This window comes from Megalobrama amblycephala, linkage group LG7 (genome assembly GCF_018812025.1).
Source record: "Megalobrama amblycephala isolate DHTTF-2021 linkage group LG7, ASM1881202v1, whole genome shotgun sequence".
Lineage (NCBI taxonomy): Eukaryota > Metazoa > Chordata > Actinopteri > Cypriniformes > Xenocyprididae > Megalobrama > Megalobrama amblycephala.
In genome coordinates, this window is record NC_063050.1 from 10,697,465 (window position 1) to 10,722,162 (window position 24,698).

A 24,698-nucleotide genomic window follows, 5' to 3' on the forward strand; every position below is an offset into this window, starting at 1 on the left:
GTCCTCTCTTCTTTACTGGGAAATGTGCAATCATGTCGTTGCGTACATCCAGTGGGGGGTATTCCGATGACATCTTGGTATTCTGAAATGGAAAAAGTTAAAAAATTAATGAGTGAATAATACAAATGGGTCTTATATTGTAGTAGATAAACTGAAAGAATACAGGGTGGTAGACCATGTGTCGAGGGTAGAGATCTAAGTATATTATCCATCAAAGTATTATAATTTCAATGCAAATGCTAATCAAAATTCCACTACTACATTCAAACAATACTGTCTGGCTGGCCTATCATGCTCTCTACTTATCATACTGAAGGAACACATGCATCCCCCCAGAGCACTTACAGGTTCATGTTCAAGACCATTCACACCTGTCCCTGAACAATGCAAAAGGCATCCCCCCAAAAACATTCAGAGGTCCTAATGCTATAAACTGCTACTTGGCCAACACTCAAAAAAAAAAAATCTCAGGATCATTTAGAAGTTAAAAAACAAATAAACTACATAGATACAGGGAGTTTCACTGCTCTGGATGATGGAGTTTTAAATCCCACATACAGTTTATTCCTGTGATTAATTATGGTCTAAACTAAACTAAGTACAAATTTAACAGAAAAGAACATTTAGAACTTAGTTATAATTAATCTAACAGTTTAAATTTCAGTTTGTGACCATGTGAGAAGTGCAGTGTCCTTATGTAACATGTAGGAGCACAGGCTATTTTGACTACCACTCTGGCCCAACGTTGTAGAATTACAACATGGACTTAACAAGCTCTAAATCAAATTTGATTAATGTTTCCCAAAATAACTAAATATATCTGTGTTCTAGACATTGTAATAAACACACAAACAAAATATGTAAGGAAATTTACTTACTTGAATCTTGACAAATCCAGTCATGTAAAAAAAGGAGATGAGCTTGACATGAAATCTGCAGGTAGAGTAACTTCATGGCCAGATGACCGGACCTATAAACACTTATTCTATCCAATAGCATTTTGAGGACAAACAATAGAACCCATTAACTGTGTAAATGTGGTCTTGAGAGAAAAAAAAAACATTTGCAAGCCTTTTTTTAAAAATTGTTGAAAATGATGTTGTAATTCTGCAACAGTGGGCTTTACAGGGTTAATGTTAATCAAACATCAAAAAATGTTAAACAAATGTATACATGTATGCTATATATATATATATATATATATATATATATATTAAATTTGTAATTTGCTTCTTTGTTCTTTGTATATAGCCTAACAAAAATAACTGTACATACCTGATATATACAATGTATAGTCTTGATTTGGGTGGTCAATCTGCATTTGTAAGTTTGAAAGGGTTTTAAATCTTGTAAATCAAGTAAAATGACTCAAAATCAAGTAATTTAAGCATGCCAAAGTCAACTTTAATCATATAAAATGTAATTTCCCAACAGCAAAATTATGGCCAGTGAAAATGCTGAGTGGCTAGTAACTTTAGAAAACCACTAGCCACATTGGCTGGTGAGCAAAAAGGTTAATGTCAAGCCCTGGCTGTATGCCCTAAGGCTTCCCTATTCTACTTGCGGAAAAAAACGAAACTGGTGCCGTGTTTGTTCCAAGCGATGGTTAGGGTGAGATGCATTTTTAATGATGACATTTGCTCTTCTCAAGCAGCGTTTCCTTTAAAAACAGGAAAAACAGGAAAATGTTGTAAAATGAGAAAAAAACTGAACATCATTTGAGGTGTTTTGCTCTGCTGACTTAAACTTAACATTATATATTTACACAGTGACAATTCACCAGCTTTTAACTATAATTTAATTCCTCTGTTACATCATGTTTCTTCAAATATACAGAAATAAAACTCTTGTGTGACTCATCACTGATGATCCTGTCAATCATATGTGGCTCCGCCCACAGAGCTCAGGATTGGCTCCTTCATGCTCCGCCTCTTACTGCAGCATCTTCCTGTTGATCTGAACAAACAATAAGATGAAGAAAGACTGACTGAAGATCACAAGATCCACAAATCAATCACACTAGAGCTGAAGAGAGTTTGATGGATGATATTGAGAAGAGCTGCAGGTTCAGACACTCACTGATGGATTCTCATGTTTAGAAAAGCTCTGAGGATCAAGAGTCCTGCAGGAGTCTTCAGGAGCTCTGGGATGAACCGTCTGTGTGAAAGAGAGAGAGATCGGTCATGTGATCATCTGTGATGGATCATCTGACTGTGACGTCTCACTTACTGTGAGTGTGTCGTACAGGTCAGAGGTCGTGGACTTGAGCTCAAGAGCTGTATATGTGTCTTCATTGGGATCAGAGATCTACAGGAGAGACAGAAGGACACAAACATTGTGAGTTCATGTTTAAATCTGATAGTCTAACTGAACTGACTGTAATGTTGAGAGGATCTTGATGGAAATCAGTTTACTGGATCTAGAACTGAATAATCAGGTGTTTGGACTCGAGACTCGTGTCTTTACTCTTAATATCTCTGAACGGCTCATAATGGCTGTAGGAAACATCTCTGCCTGCAGGAAAACACTGTAAATAATTGTGATCATCTCACCTCCTTCACAGCAGATCTTCTTTTCATCCTTCTAGAAAGACTGTCAGAAGAAAGATGAATAAACAGCACATTTAAAGATGTATGAGTGTGTACACTTAAACCAGTGGAGTCCAGACTCTGTCCTGGAGGGTCACGATCTTACAGAGTTCAGCTCCAACTTGACTCAACACACCTGCCTGAAAGTTTCTATTATGTCTAGTATAAGACCTTGATTAGTTGTTCAGTGTGTTTTGGGGATCCTCCAGGAGCAGGACTGGACACCCCTGACTTAACTTGAGTGTAATAAACTAAAACTTAATACATACAAAGTAAATTTTTGATAGGAACATCTTACCAAATGTACATGATGAAAGCACCTGATGCTCCACCGAGTAAAACACCAACAGTAACACCAGCAGCAACAGCTACAGACGAGAAACATCTGATGGCTGAAATACAGAAAAAAACACTCACTAAAGTTTAACAGGACTAGATAAGACAACATATAATGACAAATAAGGAAGTAAACAGGTTTATGTGGTTAAAATACAGAATATGATTCATAAAACTCACACATGACATTTAAAGTCACAGCATCAGAGTATTTCTCTCCATGTTCATTGATGGATCTGCACTTGTATTCTCCACTGTCATCAGAGCTGATTTTTGAGATGTTGAAGATTCTTCCAGATCCTACAAACGTTCTTCCTTTAAACCAGCTGATTTCTGCAGGAGGGTTTGAATCACTGCTGCAGATCAGAGTCACTGAATCTCCTGACACTATTTCACCAGATGGACTGATGGACACCAAGATGCTCTTTGGAGGGTCTAACACACAAACACTGAAATTATTAACAATCAAAATACATTTGATATGACAGACTAGGTAGTATTTACTACGGAAGTCCTGAACCGCATGGTGAAAAAAAAAAAAAAACTTGGTGGGGAGGAAAAAAACCCTGAAAACTTATCTTGTTATTTCGACATATTAAGTCATTATTACGACTTAATATCTCATTATTTCAAGATATTAAGACATTTTTTCAACATAATATATCATTATTTCAAGATATTAAGACGTTTTTTCAACATATCTCATTATTTCAAGATATTAAGTCGTTATTTCGAGATATTAAGTCGTTATTTCAACATAATAAGTCGTTATTACGACATAATATCTCGTCATTTCAAGATATTAAGTCGTTTTTTCAACATGATAATATCTCGTTATTTCAAGATATGAAGTCGTTATTTCGAGATATTAAGTCATTATTTCAACATAATATCTCGTTATTTCAAGATATTAAGTCATTATTTCAACATAATAATATCTCGTTATTTCAAGATATGAAGTCGTTATTTCGACAGAAGTCGTTATTATGACATAAGTCGTTACTTCAACATAATAACTTGTTATTTCAACATAATAACTCTTTATTTCAGGATATAAAGGCGCTACTTCGACATAAGTCGTTATTTCAAGATATTAAGTTGTTATTTCAACATGATAATATCTCGTTATTTCAGGATATTAAGTCATTATTTCGAGATATTAAGTTGTTATTTCAACATAAGTCGTTATTACGACATAATATCTCGTTATTTCAAGATATGAAGTCATTATTTCAACATTATAATATTTCGTTATTTTAAGATACGAAGTCGTTATTTCGACATAAGTCGTTATTATGACATAAGTCGTTACTTCAACGTAATATCTCGTTATTTCAACATAAATATATCAAGTATGATAAAGGATGCTATCTACTCAACGTCTTCATTGGTGCAACAGTAACGTGCAGGATAGCAATACCAGCTTTTACTGTGATCGCTGCGGTTTCAAATCCGCCTTTTGCAGAGTTCGCTCTTCTCTATTTTCACATCACATATCAGAAAGGCATGTGTCAAATGTGTCAAAAAGCATTTGTTAAAAAATGACTCAAATTGGCTAAATTCTTACACATCAGTGTGTGAGTTTAGGGACAACACTCATTGTGTTAATTTTGACACATTCACTGTGTGATGATTTTAACACAGTCAATGTGTCAGGAAGGTGATCTAATGTTAACAAGCAGAATCACCAAAGAAAATCACAATTTTTAAGTTACCATCATGGAGATGAGTGTTTGCTTTAGTTAAGCTCTTGACCCTTGACCTTTAAAAATAAAATTTTGTTTGGGCTGTTTTTACTAAGTTATAACAGCCAGACAAACAAAGAGAAAAGATGATCAGGTGGTGTTGGTTATGTTTTCACATAATCATTATTATCCCATCCATGTGACACTATGGTTAACACCATCAAAGGTACAAGACATTGGAAAATATTAGATACGGACTATAAATGCCATTTGTGCCATACACTACACTGATAAAAAATCATCCAATATCCTCTTTATGTTTTAGAATAAATATATAAAAATATACATTAAAACAAAATTGTACAAAATACTTCAGATAAAGGTTTTAATATAGAGTTCATTTATTCATTTCCACTGGCCAAATAGTATTTTAATAGTTTAAAACAATTCGAATTAAATGTATGCAGTTTTGCTTATAAGGTGAACATATCTAGGAAGTTTATAGGCTATTTTTAGTGGAAACGTATAGGCCTACTTATTTATTGCAGTGTAATGGTCTGTCTCGGCGCGTCACTGACAAAGTATTTTAAAAAAGGAAATGTGCAAATCTTACCGTTTTCCTCAAATTATATCCTTCAAATACAGTGGTAATTGTTTGAAGATTCACACGACATCAAAACCTCCTGCAGCTGTGGTTATACAGTAAGATAGTATCATTGGAGCTCTTCAAACTGGACAACGGACCGTTCTGATCATCGTTCTTGCTAAAATATTTTGTCATAACATTTGCAGTTTAGTTTAAAGAGGAATTATTGTGCACTTATCACTCCTCGCTGTCATTAGCGTGTCACAGGAAAACTGATCGAAAGTAGCACATCTGCTATCTAAATTCATATTATTTTTGTTTAACGTTTCCGTAATGATTGCATAATGTAATTTCAGTGCTTATCGCCATTACGCTGCATTCACACGGGGCGCCGGCATTAACGCTTCTCATTTACTTTGAATGGGTGACGTCATGCATTGCCGAACTGAATTGTGGGTTCCGTCGCGTCACTTCACTCGCGTTGCAAGCGGCAGAAGTTGAAGTGCCAATGCAGGCGTCATCCAATCAGATTGCCCTATGCAAATACCCTAGAGCAGTCGCAGCCAACTGCGTTCGTGCAACACCGGAAAGTAATGTGATCGGCTGTAATCACTATAACGGTCGCCAAGGGTGTAACTTTGGTTTGAAAATTGGGGGGGGGGGGGGGGACACACACCCTCTAGGGGGGTCCGGGGGCATGCTCCCCGTAAGAAAATTTTGTACATTTTAAAGACAAATTCATTAATCTGGTGAACTTTGAGAGTTCAAAATAAAGAGCTCCAACCCATGTTCAGTGTGCAAATTGAACAAAGAAAAAGTCTGTGCATTGACTTGTACCTGGATCCACTGTTAAAAATAAATCATCCACCCGCCAACCGCCTGATGATATTCTCTGATTTAGATATCTGAACCTGATCATCCCATTACAATTATTCAAATTCTGTATTAAGCATGATAATATTGTAACATATCGCACTGAAGTAGGTTGCTTATGAATGAACTTTTATTTAAAATGTTCCCTTCAACCCTAAATTGTCACTGTTTCATTACATCATTGTAGGAAAACACTATTGTCATAATGATGGAGGCGGCAACTAAGTGAGTTGCAAGAGTTTTGTTATTACTTTTTTTTTTATTTATTCATATTTGAGTGTACCTTCAACACGTGATATAGTTAAAACATTTAAAATTGTCAATCCCACATCATGTTGAGGCCCTGTTATAAAACACGTAACATTACTTTAATTTAACATTATCAGTTAGTATGTTACTACCTGAAAGCTGAAAATGATAACGATGTTTGATAAATGATGTTAATGGCGCTGGGGTTGCCAGGTTTTCACAACAAAACCTGCTACTCAAAACTATGTGGTCCCACGGTAAAAATCGCGTTCCGGGGGGTAAAATCCACGTTTTTGGCGGGGCTCCCCAGGTAAAAGTCGCATTCCAGGGGCTAAATATCATGTTATTTGGGTCGCTTCAACCCGCGGACATGAAAAACGACCCGTAGGAACAGTGAAAATGTACCCCAATTCTGCTGGGAAAACAGCGGACTTGGCAACACTGAATAGCGTTCTTCTCTCACGTTCTTCATGAAATAGCGGTGTGCGCGCGACAGTGATGCGCGGGTTGATCCAAAATGAGCGGGTGCCTGCGGTCACCCGCGGTCACCCGCGGTTACGAGTCATCCAAAAATATTTTTAATGATATTTGGGTCGCAGTCGGTCGGGTCGTTTGAAATAAAGATGCCAATTAAACCTTTGTAATTTTCAGTTTTACTTACTAAAGGTTTCAGTTTTACTTTCAGTTTTACGTCTAAAATGCGTTAATAAATACTTTATTAACATATTCTATCCCTGCATTGTGTGCTTCAATTGGGCATTCACGTGGCGAAATAGTCTAAGCCTACTAATACAAGTGGGAAATCCTTATTTACCTTTTGAATGTTGAGCGTTATTAACTTTTGAATAAATGCTGACGCGGGACAAAATGCCCGATTTCCCAACACGTTGAACTGAGCAATGCCATTGTACCATTTTAATAGGCTACTTTTAAACGCATATACAGTAGCTCAGTAATGTCAGTTTTATGTATTTTGTGGGAGGGGGCGGGATTTTTGCAGGGAAAGTCGGGGGAGAGACGCACACTTCGATTAGACTGGATAAACACATGCAGCATCTTAATTGTTAAGAAAATGAAACGAAATAAATGAATAAATCAAGCCTTTATTACATAACACTAGGCTATATCATACAACATTCAGAAAAAGAACAGTTTGCGCTCCTAAGGGCTTTCACACTTTTCCAAAAGTGGGCCTTCTCTCAGTTGACCTGCTGATGAATTCTTCAAGCAGGGTCGAAACATAAACATCGCGTTCATCAATAATATGCATCTCAGCTGAAATGGAAAATGAAGGGCCGCCTCAAGAACTGCCTGCTCTCGCCGCTGCACCTCTGAGGGCACCACTTCAGGTCCTGAAACATTTCTCTCCTCCACAGGCTGGATTAATGGATATTATTGGCCAGGGAGGCTGATGGGGGGCGTATGGGAGGGGGGCGGAGAATTAACCCTCAATTGGACCTTGGGGTATATATGACCCCAATGGACATTTCATTAGTTAAAAAAAAGGGTTCCCTTAATCTCAGAGGATTAAAATTTTGTGACTTTTCCTGAATTGTCTAGCTATACATCCACAAAAAAACTGGGATTGATTCGGTCGTTCTGAAGGTATGCAAAAAAATTTTTTATTAATCTGGTCTTTGGGGTCAATATGACCCCAATTGAAAATGAATGGGAAATGCAAAAAATGTAATTTTTTTTTTCAATTTGTCAAAAAAAAAAACAATAAATGCAACATAAATCTGAAAATTTTCACACCGAAATGAAGGCCTGGTACTTGAGCACAAATTCAATGTGGAAAACACATGCTCACACAAACACACACAGAAATACACACACCTAAACACACACAGGTATGACTGCCACAGAGAGCATTTGTATAGAATTTGGCAAATAAAATCAGTCACAAATGCAGAAAAAAAGATATAAAGGGGTGAGACCTAATGCACGCACAAACACACATACACACACACACACACACACACACACACACACACACTCTCTCTCTCTCTCACACACACACACACACACACACACACAAACACAAAAAGACACTTACACACAAAGACAAACACACACAGAGACAAACACAGAGACACGCACACATGCTATCTCTCTCTCATACACTCACACTCTCACTCACACTCTCACACACACACACTCTCTCTCTCTCACACACACACACACACACACACACACACACACAAAGACAAACACAAAGACACGAACACATGCTATCTCTCTCTCATACACTCACACTCTCACTCACACTCTCACACACACTCACACACACACACACTCACACACACACACACACACACACACACACACACACACACACACACACACACACACACACACACACACACACACACACACAGACAGCCACAGAGAGCATTTGTATAGACTTTGTATAGAGAGAGGGGTATGATTGCCACAGAAAGCATTTTCAAATTAGGCAAAGGTAATCAGCCATACATGCAGAACACGTGTGTGTGCGGCCTAATGCATGCACACACATTTAGAAAGAGCTAGAGAGAGATCAAACAGAGATGAAAGACAAATAACCTTTTCCACTTCGAGAAAGTTTATGTTGAGATGTAAGGGCTGCATCTGTGTTTTGAAAACAAAAAAGTAGTTCCCACGCAAAAGGTATAAAAGAGTGCCTTTGGTGTCCTGCACATGGATCATTCTGTGCTGGCAGCATGGCAAAGAGGTACACTCTTCATGAGACCGTGGAGTTTCTGCTGGATTCCAGCGAAAATGAAAACCTAGAAGACTCTGAGCCTGAGGACTCTGAGCCAGAGGACTGCAATCCCCCTGAAGAAGAGGATGAGGATAACCAGGAATCGGAGGATGACTTTGAGGAGGCAGATGCAGACCAAACCTTAATTTCTAAAAATGGGCAAATAACCTGGTCTACCATTCCACCTCCACAGAGGCCAGGGAGATCACCAGCTGCACAAGTTATAAAGTTGACACCTGGACCAACTAGGTATGCTTGTTCTCGTGTAGAGGACATAAAGTCCAGTTTTTTATTATTTTTTCCATCATGCATCCAAAGCATCTTGGTGGAGATGACTAATCTTGAAGGAAGGCGTGTTTATGGAGCTGACTGGAGGGATGTGGACTGGACAGATATGGAAGCATATATCGGTCTGATACTTCTTGCAGGAGTTTATCGCTCCAAAAATGAAAACCTGGAAAGTTTGTGGGATGCTCAAACTGGGCGTGCGATTTTTGGTGCAGTCATGCCGCTGAAAAAATTTAAAATTTTTTCAAGAGTCATCCGTTTCGATGACAAGGCCACAAGACCTGCCCGACGAGAGAATGACAAGCTGGCACCAATTCGGGACCTGTGGAATTCATGGGTGGAGCGCCTTCCAATGATGTTCAACCCTGGTCCAAACATAACAGTGGACGAGTGCCTGGTGTCATTCAGAGGTCGTTGCATGTTCAAACAGTACATGCCTAATAAGCCGGCAAAATACGGTATCAAAATCTGGGCAGCATGTGATGCCAAGACAAGCTATGCTTGGAGCATGCAGATTTACACCGGCAAGCCTCGTGATGGACCACCTGAGAGAAATCAAGGCATGCGTGTGGTCCTTGATTTGACCACTGGACTCCAGGGACACACTGTTACGTGTGACAATTTCTTCACTTCCTATGCCCTTGGACAGGAGCTCCTGAAAAGGAAAATGACCATGGTCGGAACTGTTCGCAGAAACAAGCCGGAACTCCCATCAGCACTTTTGACAACGAGAGACAGAGCTGTGCATTCCTCTCTTTTTGCATTCACGGAGACGCACAGTCTTGTCTCATATTGCCCCAAAAGGCATAGAAATGTGCTGCTCATGAGCACCTGTCACAAGGATGCAAAAATCAGTGACCGGGAGGACAGGAAGCCAGAGGTCATCTTGGACTACAACCGCTGTAAAGGCGGAGTTGACAACCTTGACAAGGTATTTACAAATTTCATGATTTGATGCATTATTTTGATAGTGAGTGGTATTTCTTTTGCCAGCAGATTTACTGATATATGTGTGTGTTTGCAATATTACAGATGGTTGCAAGTTACAGCTGCAAGCGTAAGACTAATCGTTGGCCAATGGTTGTCTTCTCTACCATCCTTGATGTCTCGGCCATAAATGCCTTCGTGGTGTGGAGAGAAATCAATCCATCTTGGGAGAGAGGGAAGAGCACGCAAAGGAGGATCTTTCTCGAGCAGCTGGGCAAAGCTCTGGTGTCCCCTCTTATGGAGCGACGGCAACACCTGCCTCGTGCACCAGCATCTGCATCAATCCTAAAACGACAATGGGATTCTTCCAATGCTCCAGGGCCCTCCACTGAACCACAACCAAAGCGAACAAGGTGTCAGGTTTGTCCACGGGCTAAAGATGCAAAAACTGACAAGCAGTGCGTGATCTGCAAAAGAGCCATTTGTGCTGCTCACACAGTGTTCTTTTGCCAGAAGTGCGTGGAATGATTACTTTATCATGTGTTTTACACCATGTATTTTAGAAATTTTTGGTAGTTTGTTATTGCTTTTATGTTCAATGTTAAGAATGTGATTGTACAAAAATAATTTGTTGTCCACTTTTACTTCTGTTCATGTCTAGATATTGCTGTTGGTTATTTACACTTTTTTTTATTTTGTTTACATTCTAAAGTTAATTATTCTATTTTTTTTACACTTGATTCATTAAAATGTTCAATAATATGCAACTAAAGTCTGAATCTGTTTTTTTTTCCTTTAGGTGTGACTTATGTGGCATTTATTAGTAGTTGACCACATCCAGTAAAATGAATGGCTTTCAATGGCCCTCTGCTGGTCAAAACAATTTACTGCTTAAACTGTAATCCCCTTAGGTTTTTCATTAACCAACAGATGGCAGCATTCTACTTCTAACACCTAGATGAATATCCAGAAACAATTTAAATTAAATTTTGATAATAATTTAAGTGATTTTTTCATAAAAAAATGATATTTCATGTGCTAGCTAATTGTGTTGTTGCAGATTTTTGTGGTAAATGGGTACAAAAGTCCTTCAAATCTCCCAAAACACAGTATTAATGCATAGATGAGAAGTAAACAAAAAAAATGATATATTATTTGTATTATTGAAAATGTATATTTTTTCCACAATTATGCTTTCAATTTTGGGGTCATATTGACCCCAAAGACCAGATTAATAAACAGGAAACGAGGTCCATTTGAAGGTTAATAGCGGAGAATTTCAAATCTACAACTAAGTGTATTTTATGATGGCAGTAACTGTAAAGTGACTATTGTAGGGTAAACAAAATAACCTAATAATTAGTCTGAGCTTTTGATTTTATTTGTTTTCATTTTTAGTTTAGTGAATTTAACTTCTGCTTTATAAAGCATTATTTTGTTTTAGATTGTAACATTACAATGTTAGAATGTAGGCCTAATGTGATTTGACCCTTTTTTGCACATAATAGCTATAGCATATAGACTACATGGTTACATTCAATATGTTTGTTTTCATAGCCTTCAATATGAACATTGTTTGTAGGACAATATTGGGCAGCAAGTGAAATAACATGTTTTAAATAAATAAAGATTTGTTTACTTCAAATAGAAAAATGTACAAAATACTGAGATTATACATTGCCATTTAGCCCAAAAATACAGAGATATGATTTTTTGGCCACATCGTCCATCCCTACATTATGGCATACTTTATATGCTGAACTTTATATTTAGCTAAGCAGTAATGAAATATTCTTAATTATATCACTTTTTAAATGGTTATTTATTAATTGTTAAATGGTTATTTAACAATTACATTCAGTCCTGTATTTCTAATTTTATTCTGTTTGTTATGTGCATAACTGATACCAAAAACTATTAAGAAACATAATCATTTAAACAAAATACTTGCAAATGTGAAGTATCACACAAGGAATTCTGGGAATGGCAGTTTACAGTTTTTTTTTTTTTCATTGTAAATTATAATTTGATTTCCCTTCTTTACTTATAAAAACTCTACATTGAACAGCATTTTTCTGTAAAAATTACATTAAATGTCCGGTTAGATCTTTTTCCCTGTACGGGAAATAACCTATAATTTGTTTTGTAACATTTTTACAATATTTTACAGTTACAATTACACTCATATATAAAGTTATTTAGTTTATATGGATTTGTATATATTTCTGAAATGCTGCATTTGTAAAGGTCTTTACAACATTTGTATTACCATGTCAGACTTTTCATACTCACACATGACATTGAGCTGAACAGCAGGAGAGATGTGATTGTGTCCGTGTACAGCACAGCTATATCTGCCTGCATCCTCTCTTCTGACTGACTGCAGCAGGAGTTCATTGTTTCTGTCTCTTCTCTCAGTTAATGGCTGTGAGTTTCTGTACCAGATGAATGTTGCTCTGTCAGTCAGAGTGCAGCTGCTTTTACATGTCAGACGGACTGAATCTCCCTCTGTCACTCTCTCAGGAGACTCCACCTGAAGATCTGAACACAACACACACATTATATCTAGTGCTGCTGTCATACACTGATTATTATTCAACATAATGCACAGAAGAAGAGAGAAACCTCATGAAAGTCACCTGTGACATTAAGAGTCACTCCTGGAACACCAGTCCATTTACCATCAGGTATATCAGTGATGAATTTGAAATAGTACATGTGTGAATCCTTTGGTGTCACATGACTCAGTCTGATGGTGCAGTTCTGCTGTTTATCTCCCAGATACTGAAGCCTCTGACTGTATTCAGGGTCCTCAGACAGATCTGGAGGCTCTTTTCCTAATGGGCCTTTGGTCCAGAACACTTTCTCGATCTGATATCCAGTAGGGTATGTATAAGTGCAGCTCACTATCACTGATGAGTCCTTTAGTGCACAGATGTGTGAAGGACTGTAACTCACACCCCAATCAGCACTAGAAACCCCTGAAACACAGAATTCATCAAGATGAACATGTTGTTTTATCAGTTACTGGACCATGAAAACATGTCAATTATTTTATTAGTATTTGAAAACAGTGACTCATTACAGGAAATATAAGCTCATCGTCTCAGAATCTTTTGAGTGATAAATGATCTCAGTGTGATTTACTTCATGAACTTTGATGGAGGATGTTGCAGAAATAAACAGAGATAGAAGTGTGAAAACAGAATAAAGAATTCAGTCATAAACAACATGCTGCACTATCAAATAATCAAACACATGAGAATTAAGAAAATAATCAGTGATGATTTAAAGAATCAATGATATCAAAAAGAGATTTTTTTGGGTTTTAGTTCATGTCTATCAGCTCTGGGATCTTCTATATGCAAACAAAGTCGACACATAAACCTCTACAATATCTCTATAGGCTTGTTTGAGATGTGCCTCTCCTGAAATATAGGCGGTTGCAGTGAGGGGAGGAGTGAGAAAAGTGCAGGTAAGACGGACAGTTCTCTGTTCTCGTAGCGGATCAGACACCTACGAGATCAAAGGAGTATATAGCAGGATTTACAATCATGTGCTATGTTGCTAATAAACTGGATTAAATTTTTTTTGAATATATATATATATTTTAGAAATATGATGACAATCACATAACCCATAGAGAGATCAAACTGTCAGAGAGTTATTCACACATAATTTATACACATAAAAACATGATATAAGAGTTTTAAAATCAAACAAATTGCATACAAGAACAGCATCACGGTTGTTTAATCAAATAAGCATTAAAGGGGTCATGAACTGAGAAATCAGCTTTTCCTTGAGCTTTTGACATAAAAGAGGTCATCATACTATAAGAATATCCTGTAAGTTTCAGAACTGAAAACTTCCTTGTTAGTCCAATAAAAGCTTTTATTGACACCAGACCCATTGAACAACTGACCCTGGAATGTGCCTATCTAGGTGAAACCCCGCCTCTGCAGAAGAAATCAACGCCTACTTCATCATTGCAACATTAGCCCCGCCCACTGGTGTGTTAGTGAGATGAGGAGGAGAGAAGAGCGATACAGGACTAAAATAACATTACCTTTCAAAGGATCCTAATGCAGGAATATGGCTATTTATTTTCAACAATGTGAATGTCTCAGTTGAGCTTTAGTTATTTGTATTCGGTACATTTCACTGTGGATTCTTTGGTAAATCAATCACATTTTGGCACAGGCTTTGCAAACAGACTTTTACGATATGGATTTGACAGTAATGCAACAACATGTCAGTAACTGTGTTAATTCTAATGCCTGATCTGATATGTAATGATTCATGTTCAGTCAGATGTTCTTTGTCTGTGTGTCAGTAAATCAAACCAGTGACTAAACACTCAACTTCATGTTTTTAACTTAGTAGGATGAAAATAATCTGTTATTTAAACAGTGATTAAATTATATAAAGAAATCAATCAAAGAAAGCTCCCTTTGCAATCGCTGGAGCTGTCAATCAAACAGCGCGAGTTTATCAGTGACTGAGTTCTGGACTCGTGCCAAAACTCTTAGTTACATCGTGTTTGCACTGTTAGTGAAGATGAAAGCATTCGTTATTGTGCAGAAATTGAGTTGTAATGACGAGATCACTGCTTTCATGAGCTTAACAACATGTCAGTGATCGACATCAGTGTTCATCACTGCAACCTTTCATGCCACTATCTAAATATAATGCCATAGATCTAAATGTAATGCAGCACTTTTCATGATTAGTTAACCTTGAGAGCTGTAATAGTAAAAACGTACTAAAAGTTTTCTAGAGAGTAATACTTGGCTATTTCAAATGGAAAGATGTCAGCCAATCACAGCAGTGGGCGTTTACACTGAATTCTCACAGCAAACACGCCCCTTAAAACAGAGCATTCAAATCAGAGGGCTTGATTTTAAAGAATTACAACTACAGTCAGGGGGTACATTGAATAAACAAAAATAAAAAATAAATACATAAATAATGTATGGGCAGTTGTGGCCTAATAGTTAGAGAGTCCGACTTGTAAGCCGAAGGTCGCAGGTTTGAGTCTCAGTACCGGCAGGAAATGTAGGTGGGGGGAGTGAATGAACAGCGCTCTCTTCCACTCTCATTACCCACAACTGAGGTGTCCTTGAGCAAGACACCAAACCCCCAATCACTCTCCGGGCAGTGCAGCAAAAACGGCTGCCCACTGCGTGTGTGTGTGTGTGTGTGTGTGTGTGTGTGTGTGTGTGTGTGTGTGTGTGTGTGTGTGTGTGTGTGTGTGTGCGCCTGGATGGGTGAAATGTAGAGCACAAATTCTGAGTATACTTGGCTTCACATCATTAATATCTAATTTCTTTCTTAAATAAAATAGCGACAAACTTAAAATATAGAAATAAAGTTAAATAACAAATATAAAAATATCTACAAATAGAAACACATTTTCTTAGGCTTATTTACCCCAAATTTACATTTATGAATACTAAATTTAGCTAAAAGAAGCTTCAGATCTAAGTCTGAGTGTAACTTCACAGAGAATGAATGAGTAAACCAGGCTTATATAGACAGAGTTAACAAGGCTAATGAGCAACAGCTGATGAGTCTAGGCAAAGGATTATGGGGAATGTAGTCCACGACTAAATAGCAGCGGTCTGGGGAGGAGAGCCCTCTGGTGGCTGTTCTGGGCACACCAGCAGGTGACTGTGACAACATGATGTACTTACTCACTACTCACTTTTATTTGCTATTTTTAATTTATAGACTTTATTATTTTTACAGTTTATATTATATACACTATTTGCTATTTTATTCTATTATACTATTTGCTATTTTATTTAATAATAATAATAATAGTAATAATAATAATAATATGCTATACAATAAAATTACATCTGTCCTTATATTACACTTATATTTCATACAATTTATAGTTGTACCTGTCACCATTTACTCATCCTCAAGTTGTTGGAAACCTGTAGGCTATACATTTCTTTGTTCTGCTGAACAAGAAAGAAGATATTTTGAAGAATGTTTGTACAATTGTGGGGCACCATTGACTTCCATAGTATTTTTTTTTTCCATACTATGGAAGTCATTGGTGCCCCACAACTGTTCAGCAGAACAAAAACAAAACAAAAAATATACAGGTTTTGAACTTGAGAGTGAGTAAATGATTTATTTTTATTTTTGGATGCCTTTAAAGGGGTCCTTGATTATGATTTCACTTTTTTAACTTTAGTTAGAGTGTAATGTTGCTGTTTGAGCATAAACAACATCTGCAGAGTTAAGGCCCTGGAATACTTCAAACGAAATCGAAGAACGAACTGATGTGACGTCATTTCGAACAAAATCAGGCCAAAACGAAGTTGATTTGTGTTCTTTTTGGAAGTTCGAAATGGCTTGCCAAAGCGAACGTTCAGGAAAAGTTTGCTCCAGCTGCAAAACACCTTCGTACTACCATTGGTCAGTGGCGATAACGTAATAGGAGGCGTGCGCCGAGGCTCCGCCTTCACTCGCGTGGGACGCACCTTTGACTCATTTCGTGTGTTTGAGTTCGTCGAGGTAAGATCTCTGCGGGAGAAAACATGAACACACTGGATGAATGAAATGAAGTTGTGCTTGTAAAAAAAATGAGGCACTAACACTGTTTTTCATGTTTGATACTGTAAAGCTGCTTGATTTTAAGCAATCTATTGAATAAAGTGCTGTATGAAGACATGACGTGACTGGAGTGCTAATTTGCAGAGCTCGTGCTAACATTCCCATGCTATTAGGATCAGACGCTTTTCTTATGCTTTCTATAATAAATGCTTGCTGTTTCTCATTTTTGCTGTGTTTATTTTGTTACTGAGAAGAATATGCACGGCACATATTTACATATTTATCTAACCATCGCTCTCAGCAGTGTGGGCAGCGTCAGATGTTCGTTTACAGAATATCGCTGGTCACGCATTTCGAACTTCTTTTTACCCCTAAATGAAGAACGAAAAAGAACTTCGTTTGAAGTATACCAGGACCTTTATGACGCTCAAAGTTCAATGCAAAGGGAGATGTTTTTGTTTACAGAAATCTCTGTTTAAGGACTACAACAAACATCTGGTAGGGACTACAATGAGCTTCTTCCCGTGTTAGTGAAATCACAAACCCTAAAATTTACATAAACCCCGCCCCCGGGAACACTCAACAAAGGGGGTGTGGCCATGTTGGGCTGCTTTAGAGAAGAGGAAGAGTTGTTGTAGTAGAGTTTTGTTGTCATGCCGTCATGTTACGCCGGACTGCTTCACAAACAAGGGTCAATTCAACGCTGGATTTGCACAATAGATGAACATGATGGCACATGGCAGTCGATGAGTTGAATCAACTCCACAGCAACTACATAAATTTATCCACTAACCATTCAGAAACGTCCAGTTTCATTCTAAAAGTTGTAACTTCTTCCTGAGTCTCTCCATCAGTGTCGACTCCGGTTTGAACAATGTAAGGCTGAACACCGTTACTGACAATCCTCATTTTGGCTGCGTGAGATTCTCCAGCTTTGTTGTTGTTGAGCTGTTAAAGCTCCGCCCTCTTCTGGAAAGGGGGTTGGGATCAGCAGTTCATTTGCATTTAAAGGGACACACACAAAAACGGCGTGTTTTTCCTCACACCCAAACAGGGGCAAATTTGACAAGCTATAATATATGATCTGTGGGGGATTTTGAGCTGAAACTTCACAGACACATTCTGGACTTATTTTACATATTGTTAAAGGAGAATAATAAGTACCCTTTATGGATGATCTTATAGTTAGGGGTCCAAGCCATCATATTAATGTTGCCCACTAGAGGGAGCCACAGTATAAGGAATCTTTTAAGTCCAATCCTTTTCCATCTGTTTCCATCCATTTGAATTGAAATAAATGTATTTAGTTCAGTTGTTTAAAGGGAGTGGGGTAGAGGGGTATTTCGTGTATTTATGACTTATTTATACTGTTAAAGAGTTGGATTCTCATGCTAAACATGGCCAAAGTTTCAAAACATGAGTTTGATGTATGATGGAGTATTTCAGTGCCAAAAATATTTGAGTATGGGGCTGTGTGACGTCATAAGGGGGGCGGAATTCCTTGTGCAGGCACTTCTCCCAGGAGAGTGCGCGAGCACACATCGACCAGGGGTGCGTTTCCCAAAGCGAACTATGGTCGCAAGTTCCGTCGTTACCAATAGAGTTCAATGGGACTTACGACCATGGTTCACCAACGATGCTTTCGGGAAACGCACCCCAGAGCGAGAGAGCAAAAGCACGCCCATCAGTGCACATCGGCCTTACAGAAGTCATCTGCACAGGTCACAGGACTTCACAATATCAACAATGTCACCAAAGAAGTGTGTTTTTGGTTGTGAGAAAAAGATAACCTTGCTTCCCAAAGCATCCAGCGTTAAGTGGAGCTGAGAGTTTTGTGCTCACGCATTACATTGATGTGCTCTCGATATTTGTTATTAAAATAACCATAGAAACTGATAGTTGCAATTACTTTTTTATTGGTTAAAATGAATGGAGAATATCTTGTGTTTTCCACGGCTGCTCGAGCCCTCAGGATCGGCACTTATGGTTTTATAAACAACGCCCAGTTCTACACTGGATTTACAGATAGTTTGAAACTGAAAGATGGAGCGGTCACATCGATAATGACGTCATGCACGTCCATCAAGCGCGTTTACATAGAAAAACAATGGGAAAGTAGCGCATTGGAATAGAAAAACGTGTTCTGTGTGAACGGCCCCTAAGGGTGCTTTGGTGCGGTTTGTTTGGGCAGGTGTGAAAGCAGCAATTGAACTCGGGTGCAAACCAAAAGCGGACCAAACAAGCGTACCGAGACCTCCTTGAAGAGGTGGTCTCGGTATGCTTTCAAATGAACTCTGGAGCGGTTCGCTTGAGATGTAAAAGCAATCTGACCCAGTTAACGGACCAACGTACCAAATGATATCATAATTCATAATGGGAAATGTAATATAAAAAGCGTCTGATTCGATGAGTGAGCACATTATTTACCATAGTTAAAAACCAACGAGCGCCTCTTCATCTTAAATGTTGTGCAATTGTACTTCTCTGTGCGAGAATCCTGACGAAGCCTTTTTCCCGCTCTGCTTCATTATAACATTCATATATGGTCTAGACACACTGACAACAGGTCGCCTTCTAGACAACACTGGGACATCCAGAAAGAGCGTGTGCGTTTGTATTTGCCGCAGCATTAATATGAATGTAGTATATAAGGGCCATTCCACCGAATCGGTGCCATTTCTGTCCCCAGGACATTTTATGTATAAATATGCATGAAAATGAACTCTAAAACTCTAAGTGTCCTAAACATTAATCTAACTGCAAATTTAAAATGTATAATTTAAAACATTATTAAAAACTACTGAGAATACTAAAAAATAGCATGTGTTACATGTCCCCGCTAACTAAATCTAAACTTTATCATGAAATATAATCATTAAAATATTGCAGAAATCATATTATTTTTGCATTGTTGTGTTACTCCATATACCATCTATGCTAAACAAAAATACATTTCATAAGAAATCCATAATATGTTATATAAAATACACATTTTAGTCATGTCCCCTGGTTTTCACTCAGTCCTGTTACCCTCACACATTTCCCCCTCTAAAAAACTTGGAACATTCCACAAGACACATTTTCAACAGGAAGTTGCATCATCTGGATCTTACGCAGGCCATAAGAAGACCAAAAGTAAGTTCTCTCATTTTAATTTCTGTATATTTGGTGAAATTGTAACTATGACTGAGAAGGTCAATCTCAACGTACTGTCCTGTTACCTAAATTATTTCTTTGATGTTATTTGTTTATTTTAAAAATATTAACTTTAGGTAAGTCACTAGTATTTGCTTAGTGTCCTCATGATATTAGCATGTACGCCATGTGTCCATATGTCATGTATTTTATCATTTTTGCTTAAAAACTCAATCCTGTTACTTTCAGTCCTGTTACTCATATGAAAAATAACAGGACTGAGTTAAGAGTAACAGGAGTGAGTAGAGTCCTCTGTTTTGTTATTTAATAATGTGAATATTAGCTGATATAATACTATTCACCTGTATCATGAGTTTTACAGTTACATACAAATTTTTTTTTTATTTAAATTGTAGATTTTTAGGATTAGTTTTACAATATGAATGCCATACATTGCAGGGAGCCAGTCCACCACGACGTGACTTCATCTTTTTGTCTTTCTCTTTCTTATCTTTTGTAGAAGATGGAGAAAACCTATACTTTGCAGGTGACACACCCATGGCATGCTGCAAGGGAAGGAGTGAAACACACCAGCAACCCTATCTTTTTCCCCCTTTTTTGTCTTTCCTTCCCTCCCTCTCCCCCCTCTCTCTTTTCCTTGCTCTCCTTCTTTCTCTTTCCACCTCCTACACTGTAATGTACTACTAGCACATAGAACATCCCTTCAACACAGAAATCTCACTCACACACATGCACACACGGCCATGGACACACTCTTTTTCTCACACACATACACACACATATGGACACTCAGTCCTGTTACCCAGCGTTCATTCCTGTTACAAAGTGCTTAGTCCTGTTACTAAATTTATTTATTTTTCTAGAAAAATAAAGTTAAACCACTGTTTTTATCAGTTTTGTCTGATCCATCATTTACACAATTGTTAAATAAATTCAATTATTTAAAAACATAAACTTGAGGCTTTTGTCTTCTTTTAAATGAGAAAATTCTTTTGCGTTTTTTTTATTAAAATACATCTTGCCTTATAATAAAGTGATTTTTTGTCACAAATATCAGTTATTTGAATACATAATCAACCATTTATTCAAAATAAACACTTTCTTGAGGTGAATACAAAGGAATTAACTGACATGCTTTTAAACATGATTTTTAAATGGCACGTGAGTTTTGGTAACAGGACTGAGAAAACATGCATCCATCTTCTGCGTTGAAACCTTGTAAAAAATTAAATAAAGTTGCCTGAGATTGACCAATACACATTTTGAAAAGTTAAAAATGTGTAGTATTAGATTCAGTGTTGAAAAAAGATGAAAAATAATGTTTAATTTTGAAGAGTTACAACAAGCAAATGGCACCCATTCGGTGGAATGGCCCATAATTTAACAGCGGGAAAGATGGGTACATTCATATAGTGTTTGCGTGTGTCTCTACATTTCCAAATACTGACACAATAAGCTCATGGAGCGAACTTCTCAATCATTACGGATGACGCAGAGAAAACTCTGACCAATAAGAGGAAAGTTGTACTCGCATGTGACTTCCATAAACGCATTTTGGTACGCTTTGAAATGTTGCCGTGTGAAAGCGAACCGAACCAAGAAGAAAATGCAACATTGTAACAAATTTAGTCCCTGTTTCAGAACAAAACAAACGATCCATAGGTTTGAAAAAACTGCTTCAGATGTCTATTTTGTTGGCAATAGGCGCCTAAGTGCATATAATGTAAACAACACGAACGTAGTAAATTCATAAATTCATTATTCATCATTCACTATACGCTATATTCACTATAGTGATTAAAAGTTATCCAGGGATAAAGCGATGGCGTATTGTGTGTGTTTAAATACATTTGTTTAGCTGACCATCGTCACTCTATCTCCGCTCACACGACACGCCTCCACCCAGATAGTCACATTGTGTCTGCATCTGGCACATGTGGCATGATGATCTGGCCCACATGCTGCAATGACTTACAGACCTTGTGTGGGCCGCTTCTGTTTGCCAGATCTGAGCCACAAGCAGGCCACAGCAATGCCACATGTCAGCCAAGAGCAAAGAAATAAACCTAAACATGACCTTATCTGAGCCACAGAATCTGTGTATATTAAGTATAGAGTCATCTCAGCCTTAATAAGCCTGTTAACAAGCAGAATCACTGAAGGAAAGAAGAGAACAGAGAAAGAGACGAGCAGAAACACAAGAACTACAACTGACTTCAGCCACAGCCTTAGATGAAATCAACTGAAGATGAAAGACATTAAACCTCTCAAGATCTCAGCAGAGGATGATTAAACAACTCAACAAACAGCATTACCAGCTTCACTTATTACTAACCAGATTGACTTTATTTATGTTAGACATCTACAAAAGTTGTCACTGACTAGCGAGTAGAAAATTAGCAATTCATGTTCAAGACTATCTGATATTTATAAAATGGACAAGCCCACTGACACTTCTCACCCAAACTTCCTATTTCAAAAGAAACACACCAACATACCACAGAAAACTGCTCATTAATCATAATTATATGATCCAAACAGGCCACAAACTTCAGAACACAATGAAATACTCTTTATATCTAAATTAAGCAGCAACTAGTTGCTTTAGTGCCTCAGAAGTTGAAATGAAACAGAGACTCACCATGAATCATGAGCAGAAAGATCAGAGGAAGAGCAGGAGCCATTCTGACCAACATCAGCATCAAATATATCTATAATACAGCATAAATCATCACTCATATACTCATAAACAGTGTCTGTTCATCACTCTAAACAGCTCTTAGTGTTAGTAAGATCTTTGCTCATCTGAAGATTATTAATGCTCAACATCAGTGTGTGTAAATGAACTGATCATTAGATGTTCAGAAGATATTTCTCATGTCAGGAATCATGTGTTATATGAGCTTCATCTATAGAAATAATCATCAGTTTTTATTGAAGTATGAATGTGTTTGTCTTACCGTGTTGAAGCTCATCAGATCAACAGCAACTGAATGACTGACTGTTTTAACACAAGCACTTTAGCTTTAAACTGACAGATGTGTGATTAACACTTTTTTTTACACACAGTTGCAAAATATCAGTTCCTCTTCCTCCCTCAACAAGAGAACAACATCACTGAACTATAATAAAAAAAAAAAGAAATTCATTTTCTTTAAGTTCATTTAAATATAGTTACTCAATATATTTAGGGAAGAGGATTGTGTAGTGCCACTGGATATTTCACACTTATAAAGTTTAGTTGATGTTTTTGCTTTCAGAAAGATTTTTGTCCTCTTTTGTCTGTCGCCCCCTACTGGACATCTTTCAATATTGTGTCACGTGATTCATGCTTCTGTCCATCATTAGAGGCAAGCAGGTGATCAGAGGATTTACTGATGTGCAGAACTTAAAGGGATAGTTCACCCAAAATGAAAATTATCCCATGATTTACTCACCCTCAAGCCATCCTAGGTATTATTATCTTTTTTCAGACAAACACAGTCAGAGTTATATATATATATATATATATAAAAAAATAATAATATATATATATATATATATATATATATATATATATATATATAGTTCTTCGAAGCTTTATAATGGGGAATCAGGAATGGCACTCCTGATATTGAAGTCCAAAAGAGTGCATCCATCCATCATAAAAGAGTCCCACTTTATTTTAGGTGTCTTTAACTACTATGTACTTTCATTTAAATTAATAAATTCATACAATACACTTCTTGTGTATAATAATGTTTTTACATTTTGTATTTAAAAAAAAAAATACCTGCATGTAGTTACATCTGTACTTAATTTCTGTAATTATATTTATAATTACATTATTGACCCATCATTTACACCTTAACCCACCCTTAAACCTACCCATGCACCAAACCTTGGTGTCCCTAACCTTACCCGTATCCACATCAATAGCAGCAAAAGTGTACAATACAATATGAACCCAATGAATGCATTTGTTTTGAGTGTATTTACAATGAGTGTATTTATTTAAGTACATAGTAGTTAAAGACACCTAATATAAAGTGGGACCAAAATATCCATATTTAAAACTTTATAAGCTAAAATAACTAGCTTCTGGTAGGCCTATGTAAGTCAACTTGTGCCACAAGAGTAACTTCTGACGCAATGTATGACGCAGGACATAAGAGTGTTGTAAGCTTAGATGCCTATCGCAGTTCAAACAAATACGGTTGTGCAACAAACTCAGGCTCCTCTTCTCTTATATCGACATCCTCTGACATTTCTCTTTAAAAATGCATCATTTTAGACTTCTAATTTGTGACCAGTGTTTTGTTTTGCTTTATCCTCTGTGCTTCTGATTCGTCAGTGCATCATGCATCAGGTCAGAGATTAGGCCGCCTGCCGGAAGCTAGTTATTGAATTATTTTAACCACATTACTTTTCTCCAGAAGGCCTTTATTAAACCCCTGGAGTTGTGTAGATATTATTTATGATGGATGGATGAGATTTTTAGAGAAAAGTCAGTGGCACCAGTCATTATCATTATAATGCTTGGAAGAGTCAGGATATATTTTAATGTAACTCTGACCATGTTCGTCTGAAAGAAGATATTAATATACACCTGGGATGGCTTTAGGGGGAGTAAATCATGGGATAATTTTCATTTTAGGGTGAACTATCCCTTTAAGACACACACACACACACACACACACACATATATACATATA

General features: G+C 37.3%; 2 protein-coding genes across 2 annotated transcripts in view; both read right to left on the reverse strand.

The window, feature by feature from the left end:
* Nucleotides 1-24,698, reverse strand: part of LOC125271231 (B-cell receptor CD22-like) — a 210,943-nt gene that overhangs the window by 46,898 nt on the left and 139,347 nt on the right. The gene's annotated exons all lie outside the window — the stretch shown is intronic.
* LOC125271242 (B-cell receptor CD22-like) lies at nt 1,594-23,074 on the reverse strand. Its single transcript, XM_048195294.1, has 10 exons — nt 22,965-23,074; nt 22,646-22,715; nt 12,915-13,256; nt 12,568-12,816; nt 3,105-3,359; nt 2,887-2,980; nt 2,553-2,592; nt 2,230-2,307; nt 2,080-2,157; nt 1,594-1,956 (listed from the first exon to the last, which is right to left on the reverse strand). Exons 1-10 carry the CDS (start codon nt 22,977-22,979, stop codon nt 1,933-1,935), a joined length of 1,245 nt encoding a protein of 414 aa, XP_048051251.1. The 5' UTR covers nt 22,980-23,074; the 3' UTR covers nt 1,594-1,932.